Source organism: Panulirus ornatus, chromosome 55, assembly GCF_036320965.1.
Source record: "Panulirus ornatus isolate Po-2019 chromosome 55, ASM3632096v1, whole genome shotgun sequence".
In the NCBI taxonomy this organism is placed as follows: domain Eukaryota; kingdom Metazoa; phylum Arthropoda; class Malacostraca; order Decapoda; family Palinuridae; genus Panulirus; species Panulirus ornatus.
Genome location: NC_092278.1, coordinates 38,025,235 through 38,047,384, shown reverse-complemented (window position 1 = coordinate 38,047,384; position 22,150 = coordinate 38,025,235). Strand labels below are relative to the sequence as shown.

Here is a 22,150-nt window from a genome sequence, read left to right as displayed (position 1 = left end):
CGCGGGAGACAGCGACAAAGTCTAAAAAAAAAAAAAAAAAAAAAAAAAATATATATATATGTGTACATTGAGATGTATAGGTATGTATATTTGCTTGTGTGGACGTGCATGTGTATACATGTGTATTTGGGTGGGTTGGGCCATTCTTTTGTCTGTTTCCTTGCACTACCCCGCTAATGCGGGAGACAGTGACAAAGCAAAATAAAAAAAAAAATAAAAATAAATAGATAAATAAATAATACATTTCAACATATACATATACATACATACACAGACATATACCTATATACACATGTACATAATTCATACTTGCTGCCTTTATTCATTTCCGTCGCCACCTTGCCACACATGAAATAGCATCCTCCCCCGCGAGGTAGCGCTAGGAAAGGACAAAAGGCCACATTCATTCACACTCAGTCTCTAGCTGTCATGTGTAATGCACCGAAACCACTGCTCCCTTTCCACATCTATCCCACGCAAAATTTTTCATGGTTTATCCCAGACACTTCATATGCTGTGGTTCAATCCATTGACAGCACGTCGAGCCAGTATACCACAAAATCTCAAATCTCAAATATTATTGCTCAGGTTAGAGGGCAAGAACTGCTCTGTATATTCGATGTGAGGTTTAACTAAACTAAGGTGTAGTGGCAATACCACGTCCTTAGTTTTGTCTGTAAAATATCTGTCAATAAATCCTAACATCCTATTGCTTTCTTGGCAGCCTCTTTACAATGCTAAGATAATTTGAAGTTATTGGAGACAGTAACCCCTAGATCACCCACACAAGAGGTGTCCTTTATCTTGTGGTCCATCATTTATAATCAAATGTCTTGATAAGGTTTCGTGCTTGCATAAGCTGCCACTTATTCATGTTAAAAGGCATTTGCCATTTTCTAGATCATTCATCTGCATCCCTTGTAATCTCAACCTATCTTCACCTAATGTGATAATGCCAATCTTGTGTTATGTGCAAATTTGGACACCGATTTATTCAACCCTACTTCAATGTCATTGATATAAATGATGAAAAATGTAAGTCCCAGGACAATCCCCAGGGGGATCCCACTAATTATCGATGGTTATGGTGATATTATACATATGGAATCTTGTAACCGAGCTCCTGTTCAGTTTCCTTTGCAATGAGTAATCCTCAAGGCCTTGACTTTGAGCATCAATTTAGTTAGGGAATCCAGCATGCATCCTGGGAGAAGAATGTGTGGCAACATACTATGTATAGGAGCAAGGAAAGTGTAGAGGGGACAAAGCCTTTTAGGGCATCCTTGAGACTTTTTTGCAATGGCTTCTCTCTCAAGAGAAGAATTCCTCATGGAAAAAGATGTCAGAGATATAGATAAATAGATTGATTGATGTGTATAGAAGTGCTGTAATTTCTATAGTCTCATCATTCTTTTTTCTTGTACTACATTGTTTCGTCTAGGATTGTTGTAATTAAGGCGTGTTTATGATTTTAGAAACTGTAAGATCTCATATACTTATTGAAGAAGGTATCATACATCTCTTTCTCAATAATGGATTATATGATGCTATGGACAGATCATTTGCTACTTCGTAATACAAGTTAATATTATGAAAAATAAAGAAGCTCTTGTACTCTTCTTCTTTCCAGGAGGAGGTACTTGAGGAGAGAGATGACAGATTCATTCAGGTCCAGGCACCCACATTTTCTATTCAGCTTTTTTCCCCAGTCAACTGGCAGGTAAGCTTCTCTTAACCTGATTGTTTTTATGTTCACATTATGTTACAGGGTAAGGTTTACATTTGATTGACCTTGATAAGTTTAAGGATGTGTTGTGAATGCATGCACATTTTTGCTGTTTTTGTGTCCAATTTGGACTACAGGGTAAGGCCTCCATTTGATTGATATTTATAAGTTTGGGGATATGTTGTGAATGCACATTTTTGCTCAGGGATAGTGGGAAATAACTGTTACGTGGAAATGGGTGATAATGATTCGTAACTTTCAAGCCAGACCTATGGACTGATGAGTTCATGACAAAGTAGAAAGGATGAAATAATGATAGTTTTATAAAAGTGTCAGATGATATTTGATTACCTCTAACTCTTAAGGTCACCATATCCTCTTATTTCTTACTTTAAAAGTTCAAATGCAGTTTAGTGTCTAAAGGACTCTATGAAATATGAAAGGCAGCAGTATTAAAGCCCTAGGAATATTCAAAGGCTATATGCTAAAGCAAAACAAAGCTACTATTCAGGCTCATGCTAAGGAAACTCGGCTGAAATATAAAACATAAGAAGTGTAGATAACTTTTGACACTAGGTAATATCTATATCCAAGAAGAGGATGACTGTGTTGTTGATTGGTTGATAAAGATTTTCAATGTACGTATGGGTCACGGTGAGCAGCCTGAAGATTGGTGGAATGCATGTATAGTACCATTGTATAAAGGCAAGGGGGGCTTAAAGGTGAGTGTTCATACCACACAGGTATAAGTTTGTTGAGTATACCTGGTAAGTTGTGTAGGAGGGTATTGATTGAGAAGGTAAAGGCATGTACAGAGCATCAAATTGGGGAGGAACACCTTAGTTTCAGGAGTGGTAGAAGATATGTTAATCATGTGTTTGCTTTAAAAAATGTGCGTGATGAATACTTATGGAAACAGATGGTTTTGTAATGTAGCATTTATGGATATGGGGAAAGCATATGATAGGGTTGATGTACACTGTGGAAGGAAAGCTGCTAGAAGCAGTGAGGAGTTTTTGATGGAGGGTACAAAACTTCTGTGAGGGTTAGAAGAAAGGAGAGTGAATGGTTCCAAGTGAATGTTGGTCCGTGGTATGGGTGTGTGATGTCACTGTGGTTTTTCAGTTTGCTCATGGAAGGGATGGTGTGGGAAGTTAAATGCAAGAGTTGGAGAGGGACAAGTATGCTGTCTATGGGGGTATAGAAGGGCCTGGGAGATGAGTTCGTTGTTTTTTTGCTGATAATGCAACATTGGTAGCAGATTTAAGTGTGAAACTGCAAAGTTAGTGACTGGGTGTGGAAGAGTATCTGAAAAGAGCAAGTTGAGAGTGATTGTGAATAAAAGCAAAGTCATTAGGTTTAGCAAGGTTGATAGATAGATTAGTTGGGATATGTGGAGACAAATTAGAGGAAATGAAGCATTTTAGATATGTGGTAGTGGACATGGCAGTGAATGGAACATTGGAAGTGGAAGTGAGTCATAAGGTGGGGATGGGAGCACAGGTTCTGGGAGCACTAAGGAATGTGTTGAAAGAGAGAATGTTATCTGGGAGGGCAAAAACAGGCATATCTGAAGGAATGGTAATCCCAATAATATTATATGGATGCGAGGCATGGACTATAGAAGGAGTTGTTTGGAGGAGGATGGATGTGTTGGAAATGAAATGTTGAGGGCAATTTGTAGGGTGTGACATGGTTTGATCAATTAAGTAATGAAAGGGTGAGTAAGATGTGTGGTTTGGTTGAGAGAGTTGAATAGTTTGAGTGGTTTTGACACATTGAGAAAGATTGACAAGGAGGATATATGCATCAGAAGTGGAAGAAACAAGGAGAATGGGAGGCCAACTTGGAGATGGAAGGATGTAGCGAAAAAGATATTGAGTGATCGGGGCCTGAACATGCAGAAGGATGAAAGGCATGCACGGGACAGAGTGCATTAGAATGCTGTGGTATACTGGTGTCAGTGTGCTGTCAGTGGACTGACCCAGGGCATGTGAAGTTCCTGAGGTAAATCATGGAAAGGTCTGTGGAGCCTGGTTGTGGATAGGGAGCTGTGGATTTGGTGCATTACATATGAAAGCTAGAGAATGGATGTAAGGAGAATAGTAAGGGAAGCAAACTGTCTTCCGGCAAATATCAGAACAGCTTTGAGGTGTATGAATAAGGAAATATATAGCAAGCTGTTCATATACATAAGGCAGATGTAAAGTGATGAGGATGTGTCATACTGAGAGAAATCTTCAATATGATATTGTATAGCAGGAAATATGCTTCAAGATTCTTTGGGTGAAAAGAACTTGGCAGTCAGCATCATCCCTGTCACCAGAGTCCCATATTAGGAGAATTATTAAGGACAATGAGAGTCTTGCAGAAGATGAAACCCAGCAAGGCAGTGGGTTTGGATGGTATTGCAGTTGAATTTGATAAGAAAGGGGTTGATTGTGTTGTTGATTGGTTGGTAAGGATATTCATTGTATGTATGGATCATGGTAAGTGCTTGAGCATTGGTGAAATGCATGTTTAGTGCCATTGTACAAAGGCAAAGGGGATGAAGGTGAGTATTCAAACTATAGAGGCATAAGTTTGTTGAGTATTCCTGGAAAATTATATGGGTGGGTATTGATTGAGAGGGTGAAGGTATGTACAGAGCATCAGATTGAGGGGCACTGTGGTTTCAGAAGTGGTATAGGATGTATGGATCAGGTGTTTGCTTTGAAGAATGTGTGAGAAATTTGAAAAAAAAACATGGGTTTGCATGTGGCATATTGGATCTGGAGAAGGCATATGATAGGGTTGATAGAGATGCTTTGTGGAAGGTCTTAAGAGTATTTGGTGTGGGAGGTAAGCTGCTAGAAGCAGTGAAAAGTTTTTATCAAGGATGTAAGGTATGTGTACAAGTAGGAAGAGAAGAGAGTGACAGGTTTTCAGTGAAGCAGGGGTGTTTGATGTCTCCATAGTTGTTTAATTTGTATATGAATGGGGTTGTTAGGGAGGTAAATGCAAGAGTTTTGGAGAAAGGGGTGAGTATGCAGTCTGCTGGGGATGAGAAGGCCTGGGAAATGAGTCTGTTGTTGTTCGCCAATTATACAGCACTGGTGGCTCATTCAGGTGAGAAAATGCAGAAGTTGGTGACTGGATTTGGAAAAGTGTGGGAAAGGAGAAAGTTGGGAGTGAATATGAATAAGAGCAAGGTTATTAGGTTCAGTAGGGTTAAGGGACAAGTTGATTGGGATATAAGTTTGAATTGAGAAAAATTGGAGAAAGTGAAATGTCTTAGATATCTGGGAGTGGACATAGCAGTGAATGGAACCATGGAAGCGCATATGACTCATAGGGTTGGGGAGGGGGCGAAATGTTCTTTGGGTGATAAAGAATGTGTGGAAAGAGAGAATGTTATCTCAGAGAGCAAAAATGGGTATGTTTGAAGGAATAGTAGTTCCAACAATATTGTATGGTTGCGAGGCATTGGCTATAGATAGGGTTGTATGTAGGAAGGTGGATGTGTTAGAAATGTAATGTTTGAGGACAATGTGTGGTGTGAGGTGGTTTGATTGAGTAAGTAGTGAAAGGGTAAGAGAGATGTGGGGTGATGAAAAGGGTGTGGTTGAGAGGGCAGAATAGGGTGTGTTGAAATGGTTTGGGCATATGGAGAGAATGAGTCAGGAAAGGTTGGCAAAGAGGATATATGTGTCAGAGGTGGAGGGAACAAGGAGAAGCAGGAGACCAAATTGGAGGTGGAAGGATGGAGTGGAAAAGATTTTGAGTGATCAGGGTCTGAACATAAAAGGAGGGTAAGAGGCATGCAAGGAATAGAGTGAATTGGAACAATGTAGTATACTTGGGTTAGCATGCTATCAGTGGATTGAACTAGGGCATGTGAAACATCTGGGGTAAACCATGGAAAAGTCTGTGGGGCTTAGATGTGGATATTGGGCTGTGGTTTTGGTGCATCACACATGATAGCTAGAGACTGTGTGTGAACGAATGTGGTCTTTTTTTGTTTTCCTGGCACTACCTCGCTGAAGCAGGGAGCAGCCATGCTGTTTCTTGTGGGGCAGGGTGGTGCGCTAGGAATGGATTGAAAACAAGCAAGTATGAGTGTGTACATGTGTATATATGCATATGTCTGTGTATATATATGTGTATATGTTGATATGTATGTGTGTATGTATATGTTGATATATATGTGTATATATGTGCTTGTATGGGCATTTATGTATGTATATGTGCATATGAGTGGGTGGGTTGTTCTTCGTCTGTTTCCTGGCGTCACCTTGCTGATGCATTAAACAGCATTCAGGTATGATAAATGAATATATAGATAACAAAGTGTCTCATGGCAAATATTAGAATAACTTTAAAGTGTATGGATAAAGAAATATTTAGCAAGCTGTTCATATACATATGGCCATTGTAACAATGAGGAAGGGACAGAGTGAAAGGTCTCAGTATGATCATTATCTGGTAGGGAATAAGCCTCAAGATTCTGTCTGTGGAAAGGAGTTGGGTGTCAGCATAGTTGCTAACCTATCATCAGAGTCCCACATTAGGAGATTAGTTAAGTAGACACTCTGTCTTCTGGCAATTAACAGAATAGTTTTCAAGTATGTTGATAAGGAAATATTTAGCATGCACAAGACCAAAACTAGAATATGCTTGGTCATCTCCCCTGAAATAGCACAAAGAGCTGATAATGAAGGTTTAGAGGGCACTGAAGATGGAGGAAGAATTAAGAGAGTAAAGTTACAGGAAAAGGCTAAAGGCTTTAAGTTTGCCAACATTGTAAAAGGGTAGAGTGAGGGATGACCAGATCACAACCTTTCCTATAAGTTTTTAAAACTGATTGATGATGCAAACAGTGAAGATTACTTTAAGAGATGTAAGGATAGGGCAACCAAAGGATATAACATGAAATTTGGCAATAAACTTAATAAAAATAGATATAAGGAAGTAATTTTTTTCATTGGAGTTGTGGATGAATGGAACAGAATGACTAAGGACATGGTTGATGCATACAGCATACATGAATTTCAGAAGTTGTATAATAGTAGAGAATGTTCAAGAGATGAAGCACCACAAGTGTAAAACTCCCTTTCTATTCATTACAAATAGGTAATTACATGAAAACTGAAGACTTCCTATCATAGAGAAGGTTGAGGAAGAAATAAGTCTGAGGACTGAGTGAATAAGACTCCCTATGAAATTATGTCTTAACTCAGACTTATCATCAGGCAGGCACTCCTCATCATAGAACAGGACCCATGAACCACTCATACAAAAACTTTCCTCCAATTTGATGAAGGTATCTTTTTAGATTAGGCTGGACTGAAATATTTCAGATAGTGTGGGAGTATTATGATGTATGAGATGTTGGTGAGCATTAGGGGAAGCTGGAGGCAGCATCCCATGTTATCACCCCAAGTAGTCAGAGATCCAAGTGTGTAGGGGAAATTCATGCAGTAAATATTCTTACAGCTGTTACAGCTATTCATTGTCCTACAGTCTACAAATAAGAATGGAGGAACCAGCCTTAATTAAGTATTGCTTGAAGGATCCAAATGGTCATAACCTATATCAGGATTAAAACCAGAAGCTACTTGATCCATTTTGAAGATGTCAAACTGCTGCTCCACAGAGTGAGGCCTATTTCAGGGCCCAACAAGGAAAAACATACTGCTGACCAGCCATTTCCAAAAATCATCTAAAGCAGCCCATACATTGACCTTGGTCCACACTGGGCAAAACTCTTTTCTCTTCAGAATGTTGCATGAGACAACTTAAAGGTTAACCATCCACTGTTGCTTCTGTGTGAATAATCCAGTTAATGGCAATTATCCATGTGTCTGAAACATGATACCACATGAGCTTTGTTGTCCTTATTTCTAGCCCAGCAGAACAGTCATCCCAATATCAGAGATTCAAAAGATGTTACCACAAGCACAACTACACAAGCTTGGGTATTTGTACTTTAGATAACATAGAGCTCTGTTGGGTGAAAATTGATGTGAATTTTTTTGCAGAAACATCAGTCACACACACACACAGATGAACTGCTGAGAGATGAAATGAATCTTTGCTGGAACACCAGTCATCCCTGAACCAGGTGGACTTATGATCTGAAGCAGTCTAAAATTTTCTTCACTGAGATTTACGTGCTTTCAGAAACAAACAGAACATCTTACCTTGATATATTCATCCTTTAAATCATCTGTAATAAAAGTGAATCTCAGAATCATGCCAGCAGTACTACTTTAGTATGTTAGTATGGTCAAGAAGGCAGAAATAAATCAGGTAAAATCTGTGGTATTTGATCCCTGAATGCATATCCATGAACAACTGGATTTCCTTGCCTACTGCTCTAATTATCAAGAATTCAAAGATTTAGAAACATTCTCCAAGAAGCTCACTAGGAAGGAGATAGCAGCTTTGTTGCAGTGGTTTGGGGTTTCCTGAGCAGTCACAAGGCCGAAATCTATGTGAAGCTGGTTGAGACCCTTGTGAAGAACTACAGCAAAATGGGCTGCAGGATGTCCCTCAAAGTCCATATCCTCAACACTCATATTGATAAGTTCAAGGAAAACTTGGGAGCATATTCGGAGGAGTAACGTGAGCACTTCCACCAGGATATACTGGACTCTGAATGCCGCTACCAAGGAACATAGAATGAGAACATGATGGGAGATTATATTTGGGGTCTGATTCGTGAAAGTGATTTACAGTACAATCGTAAATCTCAAAAATTTTATAGATCTTTTGTGATTACTTATTATTGTAAATGCATGTTAATTTTGATTCATATGTTGTTGTTTTTCTAACTTTATGTGAATAAAAATGTGCAAATTCGCTGGTTGTCCCATTGGAAATAGGTAAATTTCAAAATATCACTTCTGGTCGCAAGAGCAAAGTTTGAAGGGAATGATGGCTTTTTTCTCTATTTTTTATGCATGAGCAATTAGGAAATAACATTTACTACCCAGGAAGAAAAATTGTGTTATACAGTGTAATAGGAAAATATGCAAAAAGTGGTGGTTGAGGTGCCCATCTCGTCACTAAATTCAACTCCATATTGTGGCTGTTGACACTAGTGTTGTCTTCAGTTACACTCACTCTCAAAATACAATTATATTTGTTTAATTTATGTAATAAAAAAAAAAAAGAGATCCTTCAAGGTGAGAAAAAATGTGATAATGCTGCATACCGATGCCAGGCAACTATCAGCACAATAGAACACCAACAGTTCACTGGTGTATCTGCATGTGGATGAGAGGTTGTGTCTAGCAACATCTCATCCACATGAATTTACCTTCATATCATGATATCATACATCATAGGCCTGGATAGGATATTGTATGATTGCTGAGACCTGTGTACAAGATCTGCTGGATGCATATTTTTTTAGGAAGTGGTAATTGCCAGGCAGCCAACAACCAGGGAGATATATTACCAGTACTACCTGCCTGGGTATCAGGAGGGTCAGTGACAGCTGTGTAATGGGCCACCACTTCAGTTGTTGTCAAGTAGCTCTTTCATTTTCTGCCTCACCCACACATGGACTACTGACATTCTGTCTACAAACGTACAAGCTTTCCGAGTCTTACTTAACACTTGACAACACTTACACAGCTCAGTGTTTGTAACTAGATTTTCATGTGTTGAGCACTATATATTAGCCCTGCCATTTGGTAAAATGGTAGGAGCAATAGATAGAAGTAGTAGGTAGGAACATTTAGGCTGGAGCATTAGGTAGAAGTTGTAGGTAGGGACATTTAGGCTGGAGCATTAGGTAGAAGTAGTAGGTAGGAACATTAGGTAGGAGCCTCTGCAAACACTGCGTTAGAGTTGCCCCCTTTGCTTGTGGTCTGTTAAGGGTGAGGCATGAAAGGCTAAGAAGCAGTGTTGGAGTTCACCAGTAATGGAGACTGTATTTCCATGGCCACCCCCTTAAGGAAGTTCAAGTTGGGAACAGGCATCAGAGATATACATAGATATTATATATTTCAGTAAGGTTGAAGGGGTTGATTCACCATGAATATACCTCATTTTAGGGATTGATATAATGTTTTAACCCTAGCCAAGCATTTCCTTTCTCAGTTGCGCATTAGGGTTTTCTGAAGCATATGTTCATTGCCTTTAGGGATCTTGTTCATTGTATTACAGTGTATTTGGCTTAAGTTTCAATGCATTCTTTGAAATTTATGATTATCATATTTACACATGTAGCTTACATATGTGGACAAGAGTAGTACTTGAACATTGTTCCAAATATTTATATAATTTTCTGATGGATGGATTTTAATGATCTGCAGATGATCCCTAACACAGACTACTACTTAGATCCCTGGGAACATGTCACTTGCTTCAAGAATGTCATCCTAGCTTATGAGGGAGATAGATCAGGTCTGAGAGGCTACCTTGCCTTAGGCACAACCTTCTGGTAAGTTAAATCTGCTTTATAAGATTTTATTTTTGCTTGCATTGGTCTAGAGCTATGATATGTAGTTTTATATATTTTTATGTGACTATGACAAACCTTTGATGATATCTGAACTGATTACTTTTACAAAGAATTCTTTTTAGACAACCTCTGTATGGATCCATTTTTTGCTTAGATACATATCCTGTGTGTGGATACATTTTTGTTTATGTAATGCACATGATAAAATTTTATAATCCCTTTTTTATGTCATGACTTAATACATTGAGCAACACATTGAAATTAGTAAATGTTCTCTTCAAAACTTAGAGTCGTCATCTGATTATTGATTTTTTTTTTTTTTTTTTTTTTTTTTTTTTTTTTTTTTGCCGCTGTCTCCCGCGTTTGCGAGGTAGCGCAAGGAAACAGACGAAAGAAATGGCCCAACCCACCCCCATACACATGTATATACATACGTCCACACACGCAAATATACATACCTACACAGCTTTCCATGGTTTACCCCAGACGCTTCACATGCCTTGATTCAATCCACTAACAGCATGTCAACCCCGGTATACCACATCGCTCCAATTCACTCTATTCCTTGCCCTCCTTTCACCCTCCTGCATGTTCAGGCCCCGATCACACAAAATCTTTTTCACTCCATCTTTCCACCTCCAATTTGGTCTCCCTCTTCTCCTCGTTCCCTCCACCTCCGACACATATATCCTCTTGGTCAATCTTTCCTCACTCATTCTCTCCATGTGCTCTCTCAACCACGCTCTTTTTATTTCCACACATCTCTCTTACCCTTATGTTACTTACTCAATCAAACCACCTCACACCTCACATTGTCCTCAAACATCTCATTTCCAGCACATCCATCCTCCTGCGCACAACTCTATCCATAGCCCACGCCTCGCAACCATTCAACATTGTTGGAACCACTATTCCTTCAAACATACCCATTTTTGCTTTCCGAGATAATGTTCTCGACTTCCACACATTCTTCAAGGCTCCCAGAATTTTCGCCCCCTCCCCCACCCTATGATCCACTTCCGCTTCCATGGTTCCATCCGCTGCCAGATCCACTCCCAGATATCTAAAACACTTCACTTCCTCCAGTTTTTCTCCATTCAAACTCACCTCCCAATTGACTTGACCCTCAACCCTACTGTACCTAATAACCTTGCTCTTATTCACATTTACTCTTAACTTTCTTCTTCCACACACTTTACCAAACTCAGTCACCAGCTTCTGCAGTTTCTCACATGAATCAGCCACCAGCGCTGTATCATCAGCGAACAACAACTGACTCACTTCCCAAGCTCTCTCATCCCCAACAGACTTCATACTTGCCCCTCTTTCCAAAACTCTTGCATTCACCTCCCTAACAACCCCATCCATAAACAAATTAAACAACCATGGAGACATCACACACCCCTGCCGCAAACCTACATTCACTGAGAACCAATCACTTTCCTCTCTTCCTACACGTACACATGCCTTACATCCTCGATAAAAACTTTTCACTGCTTCTAACAACTTGCCTCCCACACCATATATTCTTAATACCTTCCACAGAGCATCTCTATCAACTCTACCATATGCCTTCTCCAGATCCATAAATGCTACATACAAATCCATTTGCTTTTCTAAGTATTTCTCACATACATTCTTCAAAGCAAACAACTGATCCACACATCCTCTACCACTTCTGAAACCACACTGCTCTTCCCCAGTCTGATGCTCTGTACATGCCTTCACCCTCTCAATCAATACCCTCCCATATAATTTACCAGGAATACTCAACAAACTTATACCTCTGTAATTTGAGCACTCACTCAAATCCCCTTTGCCTTTGTACAATGGCACTATGCACGCATTCCGCCAATCTTCAGGCACCTCACCATGAGTCATACATACATTAAATAACCTTACCAACCAGTCAACAATACAGTCACCCCCTTTTTTAATAAATTCCACTGCAATACCATCCAAACCTGCTGCCTTGCTGGCTTTCATCTTCCGCAAAGCTTTTACTACCTCTTCTCTGTTTACCAAATCATTTTCCCTAACCCTCTCACTTTGCACACCACCTCGACCAAAACACCCTATATCTGCCACTCTATCATCAAACACATTCAACAAACCTTCAAAATACTCACTCCATCTCCTTCTCACATCACCACTACTTGTTATCACCTCCCCATTTGCGCCCTTCACTGAAGTTCCCATTTGCTCCCTTGTCTTATGCACTTTATTTACCTCCTTCCAGAACATCTTTTTATTCTCCCTAAAATTTAATGATACTCTCTCACCCCAACTCTCATTATTGATATATAGCAAACTACTGAGAGAAGATTTGAGAGGAAGCCTATTCTGTGGAGCATTATGTTTAATTTGATGTACTTAAGTTATTAAACCCATCTTGGTTTTAAAGGCATTTGGCTTATCAGATTTCCTTCTCTAGGAGTTTCATATATATTTTGTGTTTGAAGTACTGTATGTAACTTTAATATATATTTTTATATCGTCTGTGTTGTTGACCTCAGTCACAGATGATCTTAAGTCATTCACAGCTGAGCTGAGGTTAATCAAGGATGGACTTAGATGAATTAGGATGTCAATCAGAACTGGTTTTATATTATTCAGATATCCTACCAAAGTCTCATGTAAATATACAGATATCACTGTCTTTTGTTAAATCCCTCCCTTCCCTGACAGAGTATTTGATAATCTAGAGCTCACTGGAAGAGTCTCAGGGTGTACCTGAAATAGCTTTCATCCTTGTAGTTTTTTATGCAATCTCATGTCTCAAAAACAGTGCAGATAATATGCTGCCGCTTCTTTTTCCCCTATGAAGCTATTTAGGAGATTCGAAGTGGTAGAGGATGTGTGGATCAGGTGTTTGCTTTGAAGAATGTGTGTGAGAAAAACTTAGAAAAACAGATGGATTTGTATGTAGCATTTATGGATCTGTTGAAGGCATATGATAGGGTTGATAGAGATGCTTTGTGGAAGGTTTTAAGAGTATTTGGTCTGGTAGGTAAGCTGCTAGAAGCAGTGAAAGGTTATTATCAAGGATGTAAGGCATGTATATGAGTAGGAAGAGAGGAGAGTGATTGGTTCCCATTGAAGGTCAGTCTCTGGCAGGGTTGTGTGATGTCCCCATGGCTGTATATTTTGTTTATGGATGGGGTGGGTAGGGAGGTAAATGCAATAGTTTTGGAGAGAAGGGCAAGTATGCAGTTTGTTGGGAAAGAGAAGACTGGGAAGCAAGTCAGTTTTTGTTTGTCGATGATACAGCACTGGTGGCTGATTTGAGTGAGAAACTGCAGAAGTTGGTGACTGAGTTTGGAAAAGTGTATGAAAGGAGAAAGTTGAGAGTTAATGTGAATAAGAGCAAAGTCATTAGGTTCAGCAAGGTTGAGGAACAAGTTAGTTGGGATGTAAGTTTGAATGGAGAAAAATTGGAAGAAGTGAGGTGTTTTAGACGTCTGGGAGTGGACTTAGCAGCAAATGGAACCATGGAAGCGGAAGTGAGTCACAGGGTAGGGGAGGGAGCAAAAGTTCTGGGAGCGATGAAGAATGTGTGGAAGGAGAGAACGTTATCTCAGAGAGCAAAAATCAGTATGTTTGAAGGAATAGTAGTTCCATCAATGTTATATGGTTGCGAGGCATGGGTATAGATAGGGTTGTACAGAGGATAGTGGATGTGTTGGAAATGAAATGTTTGAGGACAATATGTGGTGTGTGGTGGTTTGATCGAGTAAGTAATGAAAGGGTAAGAGAGATGTTTGGAAATAAAACGATTATAGTTGAGATAGCAGGAGAGGGTTTGTTGAAATGGTTTAGACATATGGAGAGAATTAGTGAGGAAAGATTGACAAAGAGGATGTATGTGTCAGAGGTGGAGGGAATGAGGAGAAGTGGGAGACCAAATTGGAAGTGGAAGGATGGAGTAAAAAAGATCTTGAGTAATCGGGGCCTGAACATGCAGGAGGATGAAAGGTGTGCAGGGAATAGAGTTAATTGGAATGATGTGGTATACCAGGGTCAACATTCTGTCAGTGGATTGAACCAGGGCATGTGAAGTGTCTGGGGTAAGCCGTGGAAAGGTGTGTGGGGCCTGGAAGTGGAATGGGAGCTTGGTGGTTCTGCTCTCTCAACCACACTCTTTATTACCACACATCTCTCTCACCCTTTCATTACTTACTCGATCAAACCACCTCACACCACACATTGTCCTCAAACATCTCATTTCCAACACATCCACCCTCCTCTGCACAACCCTACCTATAGCCCATGCTTTGCAACCATATAACACTATTGGAACCACTATTCCTTCAAACATACCCATTTTTTCGAGATAACGTTCTCTCCTTCCACTTATTCTTCAGTGCTCCCAGAACCTTCAACAACTCCCCCACCCTGTGAGTCACTTCTCCTTCCATGGCTCCATTTGCTGCTAAGTCCATTCCCAGACATCTAAAACACCACACTTCCTCTAGTTTTTCTCCATTCAAACTTACCTCCCAATAAACTTGTCCCTCCACTCTTCTGAACCTGATAACCTTTCTCTTATTCACATTTCCTTTCAACTTTCTCCTTTCACACACTTTACCAAACTCAGTCACCAACCTCTGCAGTTTCTCACCCGAATCATCCACCAGCACTGTATCATCAGTGAACAACAACAGACTCACTTCCCAAGCCCTCTCATCCACAAGAGACTGCCTACTTACCAATTTCTCCAAAACTCTTGCATTCACCTCTCTAACCACCCCATCCATAAACAAATTAAACAGCCAAGGAGACATCACACACCCCTGCCACAAACCAACTTTCACTGGGAACCAATCACTTTCCTCTCTTCCTCGTGGTGCACATGCCTTACATCCTTGGTAAAAACTTTTCACTGCTTCTAGCAACTTACTTCCCACACCACATACTCTTAAAACCTTCCACAAAGCATCTCTATCAACCCTATCATATGCCTTCTCCAGATTCATAAATGCTACATACAAATCCCTCTGTTTTTCAAAGTATATCTCACATTCTTCAAAGGAAACACCTGATCCACACATCCTCTATCACTTCTGAAACCACATTGCTCTTCCCCAATCTGATATACATGCCTTTACCCTCTCAATCAATACCCTTCCATATAATTTCCCGGGAATACTCAACAGACCTATGCGTCTGTAATTTGAACACTCACTTTTATCCCCTTTACCTTTGTACAATGGCACTATACATGTATTTTGCCAATCCTCAGGCACTTCACCATGATCCATACATACGTTGACTATCCTTACCAACCGATCAGCAACACAGTCATCCCCTTTTCTTTTTAATAAATTCCACTGCAGTACCATCCATACCTGCTGCTTTGCTGGCTTTCATCTTCTGCAGAGCTTTCACTACCTCTTTTCTGTTTACCAAACCATTCTCTCTAACCCTCTCACTCTGCACACCTCCCCATCCAAAACACACTATATCTGCCACTCTATCTTCAAACACATTCAGCAAACCTCCAAAATACTCTCTCCGTCTCCTTCTCACTTCATCACTACATGGTATCACCTCTCCACTTACCCCTTTCATTGATGTTCCCATTTGTTCTCTTGTCTTACTCATGTTATTTACCTCCTTCCAGAGCATCTTCTTATTCTTCCTAAAATTTAATGATACTCTTTCACCCCAACTCTCATTTGTCCTCTTTTTTCACCTCTTGCACCTTTCTCTTGACATCTTGCCACTTTCTTTTATACATCTCCCAGTCATTTGCACTACTTCCCTGCAAAAATCATCCAAATGCCTCTCTTCTCTTTCACTGACTATTTTACTTCTTCATCCCACCACTCACTACTCTTTCTAATCTGCCCACCTCCCACCTTCCTCATGCCACATGCATTTTTTTATGAAAGTCATCACTGCTTCCCTAAATACATCCCATCCCTCCCCCACTCCCCTCATGTCACTTGCTCTTGCCTTTTGCCATTCTACACTCAATCTCTCCTGGTACTTCCTCACGCAAGTCTCCTTTCCAAGCTCACTTACTCTCAACACTCTCTTCTCCCCAACATTCTCTCTTCCTTTCTGAGCACCTCTACAAATCTTCACCTTCACCTCCACAAGATAGTGATCAGACATCCCTCCAGCTGCCCCTCTCAGCACATTAACATCCGAAAGTCTCTCTTTTACACGCTTATCGATTAACATGTAATCCAATAACCCCCTTTGACCATCTCTCCCTCTCACATATGTATACTTATGTATAACTCTTTAAACCAGGTATTCCCAATCACCAGTCCTTTTTCAGCACTCACCTCATTCTCCATGACACTTGCATTTACCTACCTCACCACCCCATCCATGAACAGGTTAAACATCCTCGGCAACATCGCATACACTTGACAGAGACCCATCCTTTTCCCTTTCTACTCGTATGCACACCTTACTCTCCCAATGAAAACTCTTCATTGCATGTAGTAGCTTTTCTGCCATCCAGTACATTCAGAGCACCCTTCATGAGGCATCTCTCTCATCCCTTTGATATGCTCTTTCTGGATCCATAAGTGCCATATACAGATCCCTCTCTTCAGGTATTTCTTGCACATATTCTTCAGTGTAGACACATGGCCCACACATCCTCTAACGCTCTTAATCCACATTACTCTTCCTCAGTCTGATACTTTGTGCATACCGCTATTCTCTCAGTCACCACTCACCCATACAAATTGCAGGCTATGCTCAACATTTATTAATGTCCTCTGTGATTTTGAATAGGGCACAAAACAGGTATTCACCTAGTCCTTAGGCACCTCACTTTGGACCATACATACCTTCTTTTCAGTCAATTCCATCCACAATCGGAACCTTGGTGGTGAAAAATTTTCTCTTACTTGTTCATATTACTTACCAACTTCCTGCTCTAGGAGTCACTCCTATCCATATGAGGCTCTTGTAGCACTCAGGAAGCTGCCCACATTCCATTTGCTGCTATATCTGCTCCTTTTTATCTTTCACTCATATCCTTACTGTTCTGTCTTATCCATTTTTCACATTTTTCCATCACTTTTTATTGTATCCTCTCATAGAATCAACTAAATCATTTTCAGCTTTGGCGAGGACATTACTTGCCGAGGGCGTATCCTGATATTTGATGTTATTGATGTAGTGCCAGAACCAGGGCAGCCTCTCACCAAGAATCGTCTCAAGATGTTGTATGAAGGCGAGCAAAAGGGACCAGTAACAGCTCTGGCACATTGTCGTGGCCTGCTTGTATCAGCCATAGGACAGAAGGTCAGAAAATAATGACTTATGAAGGACAATTTATTGCATAGAATTCTGATGAAGCACATTTTGTCATAAAATAGGATATATGGTGGAATGAATGGAAGAGGGCCATATCATTTGTGGTTACTACCATATTGTGTGTTATGGGAGAACAAATTTTCTACTCCTGTTACCCCATCTCCAAACTTTGTATGTAGGTATTTTCTTTGTCTTAATATTAAACACATACAATATACATAGTGAAATGTATTATTTAGAGAAATGCTGTTTTAAACTGTATTTCTATCTGTCTATCTCTCTATCCATCTATATCTGTCTGTATCTCTGGTGCCTGTTCCCCCTAGAATCTCCTTAAGTGAGTGACCATGGCATAGTCTCCATAATTAGTAAACTCCAGTGCTGCTTAGGCTTCAGGACCACACCCTTAACAGGTCACTGGCAGGGAGCATCTCTGTCACAGAGGGTCCTACCTAATGAACATTCGCTGTATTTCATATTTGGATTAGATAATGATAAGTAGTAGGTAGGAGCATTAGATAGAACTAGTCAATAGGAACATTAGGTAGGAGCCTCTGCAAACACTGCACTTGACTTTCCCTCTGCTAGTAGCCTGTTAAGGGTGAGGTGCTAAAGGCTAAGAAGCAGCACTGGAGTTCTTTAGTTATGGAGACTGTTGCCATGGCCACCCCTTTGATGGAGTTCCAATTGCAAATATCTGATATATAGATAGATAATAATGGGCCTATTATTTTTTCATACTTGATTACTGCTTCCCACAGTAGTAAGGTAGCACCAGGAACAGACAAAGAAAGGCTACATCCACTCACTCTCATTTTCTGGCTATCACATGTAATGTGCCAAAACCACATCCCCCTATCCAGAGCTAGGCCCCACAGCCCTTTCCATAGTATATAGTGGACACTTCACATTCCCTAGTTCAGTCCATTGATGGCATGTCAACCCCTGTATACCACATTGTTCCAATTCACTCACTCCTGTGCGTACCTTTCATCCTCATGAATGTTTAGACTCCACTCTAAATCTTTTTCACTCCATACTTCCATCTGCAATTTGGTCTCCCCATTCTCCTTGTTTCCTCCATTTCTGACACATATTTACTAAATCAAACCACTTCACACCACATATTGTCCTTGAACATTTCATTTCTAACACCTAAACCCTCCTCTGCACTGTCTTATCTATAGCCCATTCCTTGCAGCCATACAGTAGTGTTAGGACCACTATACCTTAAAGTTTACTTATTTTTGCCTTCCCAAATAATGTTTTTCCTTTCCACACATTCTTCAGCATTCCCAAAATCTTTGCCCCCTTTCCCCACCCTATGACTCACTTCTGCTTCCATTGTTACATTTGCTGCCATGTCCACTCCCAGATATCTAAAACACTTAACTTCCTCCAATTTTTATCCATTCATACTCACACCCCAACTAACCTGTCCCTCAACCCTTCTAAACCTAATAACCTTGCTTTTATTCACATTTACACTAAACTTCCTCCTTTTACCCATTCTTCCAAACTCGGTCACCAACATCTGCAGTTTCTCACTGATATCTGCCACCAGTGTTACATCAGCAAACAAAGTGACTCACTTCACAGGCCCTCTCTTTCCCTACAGACTGCATACTTACATCTTTCTCCAAGACTGTCACATTTACCTCCCTCACCTACCCATCTATAATCAAATTAAACAACCATGGTGACATTACACCCCCCTGCCTCAGACAGTTCTTCACTTGGAAACATTTACTTTCCCCTTTTTCTACTCGCACACATGCCCTCCACCCCTGATTAAAACTTCGCTCTGCTTCTAGCAGCTTTTCTCCCACACTGTATATTCCACAAGGCATCTCTATCAACCTATCATTTGCTTTCTCAAGATCCTCAAGTGCCACAATCAAATCCATATATTTCTTCAATTATTTCTTACACACACACTTTAAAGCAAACACTTGATCCACACATCTTTTACCACTTCTGAAACCACACTTCTTTGCTCCAGTCTGATGCTCTGTACACTCAGCAAACCTATACCTGTATAGTTTGAACACTCACCTTTATCTCCCATACCTGTAAACAGTGACATTGTACATGCATCCTGCCAAACCTGAGGCACCTTACCATGATTGATACACACCTGACTAACCCGTCAGCAATAGTCACCCCCTTTCTTAATATGATTAAGTTCCATACCATCCACTTCAGCCACCTTGCCACAGTTCTTCTTATGTAAGGATTTCAATGTCTCCGTCTTTACCAAACCATTCTCCATGACTCTCACTTTGCATAGCACCCTGATGCAAACACCCTACATCTGCCACCGAATCATCAAATACATTCATCAGTCCTTCAGAATGCTCACTCCATTACCCCCTCACTTCACCACTACCTCTTACCACTTGCCTTTCTGACTCTTCAATGATGTTTCTATTTGTTCCCTTTTTTTCACATGTTTTTAAACTCCTTCCAAAACATCTTATTGTCCCTAAAGTTTACTGATAGTCTTTTACCCCAACTCTCACTTACCCTCATTTTTAACCCCTGTATCTTCCTCTTGATCTCCTGCTGCTTTCGTTTTTACATCCCTCAATCATTTGCTTTCCTTTTCTGTAATTACTGCCCAAATGCTTCTCTTTTCTGTTTCACGAGGAACTTTACTTTTCATTCCATTACTCACTACCCCTTTCTTATCTACCAGCATCCCACCTTTGCATGCCACACTCATCTCTTGCACATGCAGGCAATGCTTTTCTAATTATCTCCCATTCCTCACCCATTCTCCTTGCTCCACCTTTTGCACTCTTCACTCAGTCACTCCTAGTACTTCTTCACACAAGTCTTGTTTCCAAGCTCACTTACTCCCACCACTCTCTTCACACAGATATTGTTTCCTCTTTTACAGAAACCTCTACAGATCTTCATCCTCGCCTCCGTACGGTAGGGATCAGACATCCCAACGCTGCCCCTCTCTGCACATTTACATCCAAAAGTCCCTCTTTTACATACCTATGAATTAATATGGAGTCCAGTAATGCCCACTGACCGTCTTTCCTACTCACATACATGTACATATACTCTTTTTCCTTTTTCAGTACACAACACAAGCTGTTCACCATTTCCATTCATGATACTGAATACCCTATGCACCCCAATTATACCTTCAGTTGCCATATTACTCACCTCTGCATCCAGGTCACCCATCACTCTATTGTACTTAATGATTCTTGGCATTTCACTCATTTATGCTTGAAAATTGAGGTTGAGAAATATCCCTTAGGAACATAATACCCTGTTATCCCACTGAACCATGAGATGAAATGCATTTCCTCTAAGTTGTGGTTTCCAGGAATTTATCCCCAACATTAAGCATTGACTTGGTATATCATTCATGTACTTTGCACTTTTAGAAAATTGTTCATGTAAATGGAACAGAGATGAAACCAGACACAAAGAGGAAATATAATTGTGGAAAGTACTTAGAAGTAAAGTTTCTATGAGCACACATAGTGAGAAATGGAGTTTAGTTGACACAATCCAGCTTATTCTTGTGGAGTGATCTGTGAAATTTACAATGAAATAGGAACAGGGTTGCCTTTAGCTTCAAATACAGAGGGAAGGTTAAAAAAGATATTATGTTCTGTAAGAAAAAAAATGCTAAAGAGCTTAGGGATGTGGAGAAGTTATAGGCAGCACTCATGTCATTCATCCCTAGACAACTATAAGAAAGCATGAAATGAGTACCGCTGAATAAAAAAGGAGTAGAGAAAGTTGTAAAAGGATGTGGTGGATAAAGCAATAGCTAGTACAAATCTTTTCCACAAATTCATAAAGAATATATTGTCATTTAAAGAGAGGTTTATCAGGCTTAGGGATTTAAAAGGAAGAGTTCTAGAGGATGCTTTAAAGATGTTTAAGGAACTAAACGAAAAGTTTAGAAATGTTTTCAACATGGAAGACACCATAGCCCAGCACCAGCGATATGGAATGAAGTCTTGGAAAGCATACAAATAACAAGAAAAGACATAAATAGAATACTTAAGGGTCTTAATCCCTATGAAGCTCATAATCCTTATAAAATTTCTCCATATGTGCTAAAAAAGTGTGCCAATGTGCTTGACTTGAAATGTCCTAGGTGTCGCTGAAGGAAGGTAAAGTACCAAGGGAACAGAAAAGGGCAAATTTTATGGTTCAGTTCATACATCCAAACCACCAGTGGAAGTTGCTGGGGTGTGTTTTCTAACATCATACATTCCAGCCTGAGTTATTCAAGGAATTCCAGGCCATGTAAAGATCTTGCTAGAAATAAGGGATCCAGGACTCTAGGCTCTACTTCGGCACATCCCTGAAGCTGAAATCAAACTACAGGGCCATGTAAAAAGTTGTGCTGAACTGCAGACTTATTTCTCCAATGACTGTGGTGTGGAAAATACTGAAAAAGATAAATAAAAAGTATGCAAGTGAAAGACATCATAGATTTAGGGAAAGGAGGTCAGATGTACTAGTTATCTTCAACATCTAAGAGAATGATATATGTTTTACACAATATAGATTGATGGATGAATTGTGTGTATTTGGGCTGCCAGAAAGCATTTTACACTTCTTTGCATAAGGGGGTGGTAAAGGAATTAAATATTCAGGCAGGAATGAGGGGAAGATCCTTCTGATAGGTTGGAGATGATTTTAGT

General features: G+C 40.1%; 1 protein-coding gene across 2 annotated transcripts in view; it reads left to right on the top strand.

Annotated features, from left to right (window-relative positions):
• The window catches only part of Cpsf160 (cleavage and polyadenylation specificity factor subunit 1), a 171,685-nt gene that overhangs the window by 134,213 nt on the left and 15,322 nt on the right, over positions 1-22,150 (top strand). For both annotated transcript variants that reach the window (XM_071693503.1, XM_071693505.1), the window contains 3 exons: positions 1,631-1,720; positions 10,033-10,160; positions 17,270-17,453. In XM_071693503.1, coding sequence (XP_071549604.1) covers positions 1,631-1,720; positions 10,033-10,160; positions 17,270-17,453 — 402 coding nt within the window. The remainder of the gene's footprint in view (positions 1-1,630; positions 1,721-10,032; positions 10,161-17,269; positions 17,454-22,150) is intronic.